We start from the raw sequence: 11,708 nt of genomic DNA, 5'->3' as shown, positions 1-11,708 counted from the left end.
CCAAAATTAAATTTTTAAATTAAATTTAAAGGATTTTAATAAAAAAAGTTTTGATCAATTTTGTCAAATGCTTTTTCCTGATCGATAGTGATCAGGCAGTTTCCAATACATTTGTGTAACGAATAACATCTCGGGCAAGAATTATATTTAGAAGATGTTTCTTTCGTGTGCTGAGCACGTTTGCGTTGATCCGAGTAATACGTTCAGGAGTTTTGAGAGTCTCAGTGCTGGCGCTTTCGCGATTCATTTTTAGTCTGCACAGAGCAGTGAGATTGATCTCCAGTTTTGTATTAATGCTCGGTTCCCATCTTTGGGTAGAAGGGAGGTTAGGGCCGTTTTTTGTGTTCAAGATAACTTCTTATTTATGTTAAAAATGTTTTGGTCAATTCGTCTTTTAAGTTTTCTACTACCTTGGCGTAAATTTACCGCCAAAATGTTTATAATAAAGTATAGATAACTTTTACACGGAATTTATGTCGTTTATTTTTTATTATTAATAATTTCTACTTATATACCAACATACATACAATATAAAGATACAATGATATCACGAATTATCCGGTAAACCATGCTTAAAACATTTTACAAAAAGACTTACTTACTAATTAAGAATAATTTATTATTTACTGAAGCTCCATGAGGTACTTAGAAATAAAAAGCAACATAAAAAATGTTTACATTGTTATTAAAACTGGAATGAATAAAAGTAAACTAAAGGATTATTTGAAAGGGGTTTTTAATGTTTACGTTTTGAGAAACAATGCACGGCTTCTAGCATTTCGAAAGGGGTAATAACATTACCAGCACGTGTAAGATGAGTGACCCAATCAGTTGTGTAATTTATAAATGATCTCGATTTATTGCTGTAATTTATAAATGATCTCGATGGTGTTATAATAGTTATATAATGTGTAACTGTTGTCACACATTATATAACTCTATATTTATAATGTATAGTACTCCTCGAAAACAAAAAATAGAATGCGACTTACTCTATATTTATAATGTATTGTACCGTCACGTGATCCCTATCAGTTGTGTAATTTATAAATGATGTCCATTTATTGCTGATTGCTGCTGTTGCACATTATATAACTCTTTATTTTTAATGTATCGTACTCGAGAACAAAAAATTGAATAGTACATCTTACAACTAAATAGAAATGTAATGGTAAAGCTTGTGGTATTGGCCTTAACCGCTAAAATTATGATAGTTACTCACACAGATAATAAATGAAACAGTTAGTCTAGTTAAGGTGACTTTTGCCATCAGATGGAAAAAAAAAATAAAAAGTTCCAATTAATAGTCGGTTAATAGTCTTTAATAGTCGGACCAGGCTGTTCGGAGGTCTCCGAACAGGGTGTATGACACACCCTGTTCGGACCATGACACCACATTTTCGGAGTTTTGTTTTACCTTGACGAAATCTGTTGGAAGAGTTTGCTGGGAATACGTTTTATGCATATAAGAAAATTTTTTAATATATATTTATGCCCCACAAGTACAATATTACTTTTAATTTTGAAGTATTTTCTGTATTTTGACGTGGTAGAAATATACGGAGCCCATGTGTGCGTGATGTATGAAGCGGGGACCGGGTTGGTGTTGTTGATTGTTGCAGGTGTCGGTGAAGTTGATGGGGTCGTCCAAGATGCAGACGGTCTGGTCGATTTGGAAACAAAATTCTCGTAGGAATTGTGTTCTGTGGACACTCCAGTAGTGATTTCCATTGTAAAAATGGCGAAGCCACGTGGAGAGGCATTCAGATGCACGACAGGAGTCAGAGTCACAGTGACCCGGTGACGGGTCCCAATGGAGGGATTGGAAAGTTTTTTCGTAGGGAACAAACTCTGCCTAAAAAAAAATTAAAGACACTTGTTCCAAATATAAATATATAAATATAATAAAACATGGTAAATTACACTATGCTCCTGGACCCATATGGGTATAACTCTAGGATGCTAGAATGGTTAAGGAGAGGAAAAATAATAAAAACTCTTTTTTTGTTTCTTTTTTATATTTTTATAGTAAAATAAACCCAGGGAATTAGATGTTCACCATAAAAGAACTTTACCCTTGTCACAAAAAAACTTTTGTTCTTCCAGTGCAGCCGGGGTCTTTACCACGACCCTTTTTATTTACGAAAGAAGGAAAATGACCAAAATTATCTTTACTAGTGGATGGCTCAGGTATATTTGCAGCAGGACCCCTTCTTGTTTTTGCTCTATGAAGATGGTCAACAGAAAAGAATGGTTGTCCTTGCCTATTTGAAACCTTATTAGACTGGATTTAGCATTTGACAATTGTTAGTTTAAATATGTGTAGTGGAAGAATATCTTTCTTTAAAGCTTGTGCCTTTTTCATGTTTTCCTGGGGAAGAATATCTTTCTTTAAAGCTGGTGTAATTTTCGACAAAGTATCTATGCTCGCACTACAATCAAGTCAAGAAAATGCCTAATGAGTTTGTTATACCACTTTTTGGTTCGAATATAGATCTTGTACAGACTCAGCATGCCATCAAGGATATCTACTCCCCCCATATTTCTTGTGTGTAGTAACAATAGATGGTTGTTTGACTGGAACAAATCTCTTGGATTTTCTATCCCAGCAATTAACAATGGTTATTGGATTCACCCCCTCATAACTTGTTTGCAATGCAATACCCCTGTTGTTTGAACCAATTGTAGTAACCCTGATGGTAGTTGGACCTCTGCCTTCTTTTTTTAATTCACCATCAGTGGGCATGTTGACATTTATGAATCTGTTGGTACGCATTGTTTCTGTGCATGCTAGGCCTGGATCGTAAAGTGTTTTCACCAGTTCCAATCCAGTGCACCAATTGTTAAATAATAGCTTGTGCCATTTATGTGCCTTGGTAAATTTGGTACTTGCCTTGGTACTAACCAGTGCATCACCATATTTCCAGATGCTTTTAAATCAGACTGTCTTTTACAAACACCAATTGAAACTAAATGTATCTCAAAATTATGAACATGTCCATACACCAAGATATAAAACTTATAACTCCATTTTTTATGTTTTTGAGGATTGTATTGTTTCAAAGAGGGTCTTCTTTTGAAAGGAACAACTTGTTCATCAATACACATAATTTCTTCATGTTTCAGGCTAATAAAAGATTCCTTCAGCATGTTGACGATCGGACGACCTTGTAAAGCTTGTTAGTACAGTTTTCTGGTCGCTGAATGTCGTCATGGCAAGGAAAAAACGACTTTATTTTTTCCCATCGGTTTAATGCCATCACTGAGGCAACTTTTTCAAAATACATCTCATTGCTCGAGTGCGTATGTGTTGATGGGAGCTTTGCAACACTCATTAAATACAAAATGCAAATAAATTACTATAGTTCATTTTTGTCCAAATGTAAATTCTTCGCTACATTTTGTTGTAAGGCATAATAATTAGACTCCTCAACAATATTTTGAAGAAATCAGTTAGAAATCTTGGTATATATGACATAGGCTCATCTGAGATTATATTACCGTCACCTTCATTGTTACTGTTTTGAAGGGGAAGATTTATTTGCTTATAAAGGGAAGATTTATTTGCTTTTATAAAGCATCATCAGCTTTTTTTAAAACAGTTTCTCTAAATGGAATTTTAAACTTCTCGGAAGATCCACAGAAATTTTTAAGATTCATCAATAACATTAAATAGGCAACGTAAAAATATTCTTATCTTTTCCTAAATGAGATTGCATGGAATGATAAAATTATTTAACAGTGCTTCAAAGGTTAAGAAGCAAAACAAATAATCTTCAAAAGTATATATATATATATATATATATATATATATATATATATATATATATATATATATATATATATATATATATATATATATATATATGTGTATGTGTGTATGTATGTATGTATGTATGTATGTATGTATGTATGTATGTATGTATGTATGTATGTATGTATGTATGTATGTATGTATGTATGTATGTATGTATGTATGTATGTATGTATGTATGTATGTATGTATGTATGTATGTATGTATGTATGTATGTATGTATGTATTTAAATAAGAAAAAAATATTGGTTTATATAAATCATTTAAATAAGACACTTTTATTAACAATAATTAATGACAATAAAGAAAAGTCAGGGTCATACTTTTAATAAATTTGCTATTAATCATGAAATGTCTTAGTTTCCTACAACCTATTTTATGTAGCATGTTCCAGAACCAAATCAGTAAATTATTTTTTAAGTTTGATAAACATGCATAAAAAGGTAGGTCATGGAATGATAACTTCATAAATGTTGTATTTGCAATTGTTTATAATTTCAGGGATAATCTTTTGAAGTTATTATTCATCAATTGCTCTACGCATTATTTACGGATATCCGAAAAAATCTGGAAATATTTTAAATAACTTTTTTTCTTATCAAATAATTAAAACATTGAAATTATCATTCATCAATTGCTCTACGCTCTGTTTTACTTAGGGCGAGTCATTATTTGTATAAATATTTTTTTCTTACTGGTATGTGTATGTTTATTATTATAGGGATTCCTAAGTGCTGAGACAAATTATTTGTTATTTGTTAATTTTGTGATGTTATTGTTGTGTTGTTTTGTGTTAATAGATGTCTTGGTTTACTTTTACGTTGTTGTCTTTAGTTTAAAATAATTATTGGGTAGTTTTTTACTGAAACTGGCGACATAAAACCATTCATTAAAAGCTAAGGGTTCAGTTTTCAAATAAAAACAAACCTTTATCTTATTTTGATCATTTATTTTTAGCTTTGCTTTTTAAAAAGAGTTTATTAAAAAGAGCTTTTTAAAAAGAGTTATTAATACAAACTGGCATTAATACATACATAAATCTTGAAACTTTCACAAAAGAAAAACCACCTTGCAAAGTAAGTTTCTTATTAGTTATCTGTTTAGTCACATTTTTGAGTTTTTTAATAAATACATAGAGTACATAACAAAGATCTTACATAGCAGAATTTAAGAAATGTACTGAATGTGGATTGTATTCAAAAAGCTAAAACGAAGTTTAATAATTTTTAACAATTATTAAACTTCGTTTTAGCTTCGTTTTAACAATTCACTAAAAGCTATATAATAATGAAACAATATTTCTGTTTAAATTGTTTTTATAAGTATTTTTGATACTTTTTTATGTTGAGTATAATATTTTTTCGTTATTTTTTTATTTAAGTTTTTATGTTTATTTTATCTCAAGGAAAATAAGTTTTTCCTTTCAAATTAATTTTCTTCTTCTTATTAATTTCTTCATTTTATATCTTTGGAGTTATTATTTTGAATAGATATATTGGCTATTTTTGATTTTTTTTTTATATTTCTGTTATTTTTTACATTTGAATGGAAACCATTTATTCTTTTATCACCTTATTACGATTTAGACGGTTTCCATTTGCATTTAGTATCGATTTTTGGCACAGTTTCCATTTGCATTAAGTATCGATTTATGGCACAAACAACAGGTTTATTAATTTATTTGCCTAACTCTGCAGTAAAAACAGCTTAATTGAATAAATTATGAATAAATTACTCCTAACAAATGTTAAAAAGAAATGTTAAGAGTTTTTTTTACAGAAAAACTTTTATAAAAAATATCAAACAGATAAAGCTAAGTTATTTGAAATAAGTAGATCTCTTTGGTCCATTTTTGCAAATGTGTCCAAATTAGCTTTTTAAATAAATTTTTATCTGAAATAACAAGGTCTCTTTAGCCCATTTTTCCAAAAAAGGTCCAAATTTGCTTTTTAAATGAATTTTAATGAGAGGGTTAAAATAGTATGATAGCCTAAGTTTCTAAAAATACCTGAAGAAATGTTACGCAACCGTCTTACATGTTAAAGATACTTTTATTATGCAGATATGATTTTATTAAGATACTGAAGTAAATAAGTACAACTCTTACGTAAATTATTTGTTTACCAAACACATAATAAATCAATAAAATTTTTAAACTGAACTTTGAATCAATTAATTTTTTGCTGTATACTAAAATAAATTAAAGTTTAGAGACCAAATTAAGAACAAATTTAGAAATAGTCGGGTGTGGAACAGACTTAACACGACCCATGGCTGTGGTAATGGACTGTCATGACAGCGAAATCAATCATATAAGTTGTGTGTGTTTTTTTAATTAAAATGCTTTCTCCCAAATAGTTATACTTTTAGGTAATTTTTTTATTTAAACAACCAAATCCTAAGCAAGATATTATTGGATCTTTTTTTTTTGCTTTTGCAAATTCGAAATCTTAATAAAGTTCTTTACAAAAATAAATATGATAAAAAAAAAAAAACATAACAAAAACTTGATGTGGTCATTTTCAACTTTTTCAACCAAATATGAAGTTTCCTTATCACTCAACATAATATTTACTGAGTATATTACTGAGTAAATTTACATAAAATTATTTTTTCATTTATAACTATGCATATTTTAGTCGTTTTCCCTGTTCCCAAAACAACGTACACCACTCAAATTTCAGTAAAAAACTTTCTTTTGCAGATTTAAATCTTATTAAGTTCTTCACTCAAATTTACAGCCTTGTTTTTTGAATTTTTTTACTCTGATAAAACCAATATTGAGTAGGGTAGAGTGCAGCTAGTTAAGCAAGTTGGGCAGTTAAAATATCTCAAAAACTATGCATCACATGACAAAACATCTAATAGATGAAAATTGGGGAATTAAAATGTTAACACAATGTGCAACAAAAGATTGCTGAAAAGCTATTGAGTAAGATTCATGGGCACTTTTTCTGTTTTGGACCAAAAAAGTAAAAAAAAAATTATGCATCATTTCTCTTGCATGCTTATTAACTTTTGTAAATGCACTTTTTTTACTTACGTCATTAAAGTGTATAAATCAAAAAGTTGATAATCTATACACACGCTTACTGTTAATGAAAGTTTTATTGATGGTTCACCCAAGTTTCGTACCATACATATTCATTTGTTTCATGATTTTTCAACTTGCTACACGCTATTGCTTAACAACCCAGGTTGAACAGCTCTGCAAAATTTAGGCAATATATAAAAAAAAAAAAAAAATTAAAAACTATACTTTATTCTTAACAAATTTTTAGAAGGTTAAATTATCTTTCTAATATTGAAAAAATAATGTAAGTCCGATCCAATGTTCATGAGATCTGTTAGATTTAGTAAAAAATGCTCAACTAGACCCCCTCTACCCTACCTAAAACGTTTTTTGATATTGGAACTTTACACAATTAATTTGATTGCCCAAGAATACTTTTTTTTAAATAACTTCAAAAATTAAAACTATAAATCTTTTTCAATTTAAAAAAAATTTTTTTTCAATCTTTTCTAATAACTTTATTTTATTGCATGTTTAATCTTTTTTTTTAAATTTTTTAATATATTAATTATTATAAGTTTTACTTTTCAACCCTGAGCAAAACACATTCACGACTGGACGCAATTAGTAAGTAATTGATTATTACATATATTTTTTTGTCAATTTTTGGTTTTTATTTTTATCTACTTTAAAACACATTTTTATTTAAATCATTTTCTTACCGTTTTAACTGCAAGAAAGGCCTTTATTATTTCCAAATTTTTCTCATGTAACATAATTTCATCTTTCTGTGCATCCACTTTTGAAATAAGTTCATTTTTAAGTGCATCCACTGTTGATGTAATTTTATTTTCCAGTGCAACCACTTCTGATGCATTTTTGTTTTCAAATGATTCTACTTTCGAGGTAATTTTATTTTCAAGTGCAACCGCTTTCGAAACAGTTTTGGTTTCAAGTGATTCTACTTTTGACATAATTTTATTTTCAAGTGCATCCACTCTTAACATAATTTTATTTTCAAGTGCATTCACTTTTGACGCAATTTTGTTTTCAAGTTTATCAACTGTTAACGTAATTTTGTTTTCAAGTGCGTCCAATTTTGATATTGCCATTGAAAGATGGTTTTGCATTAAAGAATTGGCGTGCGTTTCATGTTCTTTTCTCATTCCCTTTTTAATATAGCAAATATCCTAATTATTTTAATACAAATTAAGATAAGAAACTATCTATATTACACATATCAAAACAAAATCAACAGTTCTTTAACTGATTCAAAAGTTGTAGAGAAAAAAGAGGAGAAAAAATATTAAATAACGTGGCATTCGTGATTTACTGTTGTTTTCTACCGCCCCTTCTTTCCATTAAAAGTAGCCAATTAACAATCATGAGACAGAAATTAAAAGTCAATACTATAATGAAGCAAATAATCACAAATTTACACACAAAAAAAAGAAATAAAAGTTTCTGACTCAGGGTAGAATATATTGTATATGCTTAGTAAGGTTGTTTTTTTTTAATTTAATATTTAAGAAAAATTTAAGAAAAAATAAATTTAAGAAAAAATATTTATAATAATACAATATTAGCTAAAGGTATAAGTCAGTATAAAATAATTTTTTTTTTAAAAAACAAAAAATTTTCAATTATTACCATACCAATTCTTGATGTGTTAATTGAACACCTCAAGATTTTTTGTGGACATGGTCTCACTATTTAGAGTGTTCCAGAGAGTGGTGGCTCTATATAACGTACAGCATGAATCATTATATATGGAGCCTTTAGGAGGTGTTTCTTTTTTTTTTGTTCTCCTTAAGGTCGAGACAAACGAGGAGGCTACTTATTTGTGGTATAACCCTCTTTCAACTCTATAACTCCGAAACACAAACCTTAATAAACAAGGCCGCTGCGTGAAGAAATGAGTTGAGCACGGTACTACCAGAGACGTGGTGGGGATTGAACTCAGAACCTCTCGTTTATGAAGCGAGCGCTCTACCACTACACCACTACTGCATTTAGGATAAAGTGTAGAATGAGTTTTTGCTACAACGAAGTTAATACATAAGATTTTTTATAGTAAAAACGTTTTTCATAAATATTGGATTTAGACAATTAAAAGATTTAAAAGTTTCCATTATAAGAAATCTCAAGTTGTAAGATGGATTCTTGGACTATTATCAAAATTTAATAATTCATCCAGGGACAAATAAAATCTTTTATAGACTATACTTTGAACATTTTTATGAATTCTTTTTATTTGTTTGTCATCTTTTTCTGAACAAAACATCCAATTTAGAGGACAATAAGTAAAGTTAAACAAAATAAAAGCATTAAACAACAAAATAGATTTATCAACTAGAACTTATCTGGGTTCTCAGCCATCGAGTTTAACTGACACCAACTGATGGTATTGGTTGATAAAAATGAAAAATAACCTCCTCAAGGCTATAATCACAAGCATAAATAGTGTTATCATCAGCAAAATAACAACGTTCTGTATCTTTAATAAATAAAAATAAATCATTTATAAAGATATTGAACAAAATAGGTCCAAGGATTGACCCTTGAGGCACTTTAGATAATACATCCACCCAATTTGAGGCAGAAGATTTTTACCCTTTGTTTATGACATAAAATATAGGATAGCAAGAGATTAAGAATTTTTTTCGAAAAACCACTGACTAATTTAGTCAAATTTAGCAATTTTTTAAGTCTTACAAGATAGAGTGGTATGCTTTTGAGAGGTCTATTAATATTGATCCATATGTCCAACAATGCCTCCATTATTAATACAATCATGCCACTTATTAAGTAACAAAAAAGGGACATGTTAAGTACCATAACCTCTTCGGAAACCACACAAAAGTTTATCAAATCTAGGCTTAGTAAATATCATATTTTGTTTATATAAAATAGTTTCAAAAACTTTAGAAAGGGCTGGTAAAATACTAATTGGACAGTAATTTGACTTATGAGTTGGCTCATTCTTCTTAAAACATAATATAACATCAGCCATTTTTAGAAATGATGGGTTTTTACCATCATGGATACTATTATTTATGCAATCTGTAATCTGTATTAGATACTATTATTAATGCAATCTGTAAGACGTAATCTTATATTGTTCGTAAAGTGAACAATATAAGATTTTAACATAAAAGTTGTTATATCACCACTAGTCTTTTTCTTATTATTTATAGACCCTATTATTTTTGGAATATCATGAGGTGTGATTTGATGGAACTGGAAACTATGTGTACACATACTAAATTTTTTCTTTATGTTTACTATACTGGGTTGTTACTATACTGGGTTTATTATAGTTACTATACTGGGTTAACTATACTGGGTAACTAACTGGGTAATTATAGTTACTATACTATTATTATAGTTACTATACTGGGTTTACTATACTTATATTTACTATACTATGTCTTTATGTTTACTAACTGGGTTTACTATACTTGGTTGATCAATAAATTTTTTGATATCTGCATCAACTGGGTTTATAAAGCAAGAAAATAAATGTATTAAGTTTGTGCTACTAGATGGCACTGCTGCGTTTATAAAATAGTTATTAAAAATATTGATCAATAAAAAGTTGTCAGAGGTGATGTTTTTTACTAAAGTGATATGTTTGTTAGAGTGACCTGATTTATCTGAAAGGAAAGCTTTTGTTAACTTCCAGAGGGATGTATCTGAACGGTATAATTTTCAGCCTTTTAAGGTAGAAAATTGTATTAAAAAATGATTTGTCATACAATTTTCTACCTTAAAGCTATGTTCCATTTAAAGTGTAGAAAACTATACCCTACTAAAGATATATCACATAGTAGGATATGTAACCTAAGGAACAATATTTGTATATTTAAAGGTACATATTCTAATATGTACATATCCTACAGCGGTGGCCAAAAATTAAAGACCACTCATTTTTTAGTTGGTTTCTTAATCTTTAAATTAAAATTAAGAAGATTTTAATTGATATATTAAATTTTTTTTTAATATCTTGTTAATTAAAACATACGGATTAAAGTGGTATAATTTTCTTATTCTAATTCTAATTAAATAGCGTTTAACTTATTAAAAAACTAATGAGTACCTATAAAATGTATTAAAAGAAGAAGGCTATAGCATCAGAAAAATAGCAGAAAAGCTCAGAAGGTCTCACTCTTGCATTATTAACATAATTCAACGATACAAAGAGACCCGGTCAATTAATGATCGTTATAAGACTGGACGCAATGAAATTTCAAATGACCGTGATGTTCGCTCGTGATGTTCGTTAGTGAGATTAATGAAAGAAAACAGACAAGCATCATCTACAGACTTGTCTACGAAATGAACACTGTCAAATGTTCTGAAAGCAAGCCCTAGAACTGTGCGAAGGGTCCTCCACAATTTAAATTATTTATGGCGTGCTGCTGCAAAAAAACCACGCTTAAATAAAAAAAAAATTTGTCAGGAAAGAGTGGTGCAAACTACATAAAATTGGTCAACAGATCAGTGGAGCCGTGTGGTCTTTAGTGATGAAATGAACCTTGAGGTAGAAAACAGAAATGTTCGCGTAATGTTGCGTAGACTTCCAAGGTTCGATGAATCATGCATTTCGAAACATACAAAACAAGGCAGTGGTTCAATAGGCATTTATTCGATGGTAGACTTAACAAAGAAAGGTACATCGAAATTTTGGAAAACTCGCTTATTCCTAGCATTGATTTATGGCAGTTGCAAGATGGATTTATTTTCCAGCAAGACAATGCGCCGTGTCATAAAACGCATGTTGTTAGCGATTGGTTCAATTCTAATAAAATTCAAGTGCTTCCATGGCCTGCCAATAGTCCAGACTTGAATCCAATAGAGAATTTATGGTCGTGGCTTGA

The 11,708-nt window shown here is 29.4% G+C and overlaps 1 protein-coding gene across 4 annotated transcripts in view; it reads right to left on the bottom strand.

Annotated features, from left to right (window-relative positions):
* Nucleotides 1-1,464: 1,464 nt before the first annotated feature.
* The window catches only part of LOC136084007 (TNF receptor-associated factor 5-like), a 143,540-nt gene continuing 133,296 nt past the window's right edge, over nucleotides 1,465-11,708 (bottom strand). For 3 of the 4 annotated variants that reach the window (XM_065803998.1, XM_065804001.1, XM_065803999.1), the window contains 2 exons: nucleotides 7,551-7,997; nucleotides 1,465-1,855 (listed from right to left, as the gene is read on the bottom strand). In XM_065803998.1, the coding sequence (XP_065660070.1) occupies nucleotides 1,517-1,855; nucleotides 7,551-7,997 (786 nt within the window). In that variant the 3' untranslated portion in view covers nucleotides 1,465-1,516. Of the gene's footprint in view, nucleotides 1,856-7,550; nucleotides 8,019-11,708 lie in introns of all 4 variants that reach the window. The other variant, XM_065804000.1, reaches the window with a different exon arrangement.

The sequence above is a fragment of the Hydra vulgaris genome, chromosome 08 (genome assembly GCF_038396675.1).
Source record: "Hydra vulgaris chromosome 08, alternate assembly HydraT2T_AEP".
NCBI classification, from domain to species: domain Eukaryota; kingdom Metazoa; phylum Cnidaria; class Hydrozoa; order Anthoathecata; family Hydridae; genus Hydra; species Hydra vulgaris.
The sequence above is the reverse complement of the archived record's forward strand: the minus strand, read 5'-3'. Positions and strand labels throughout refer to the sequence as shown.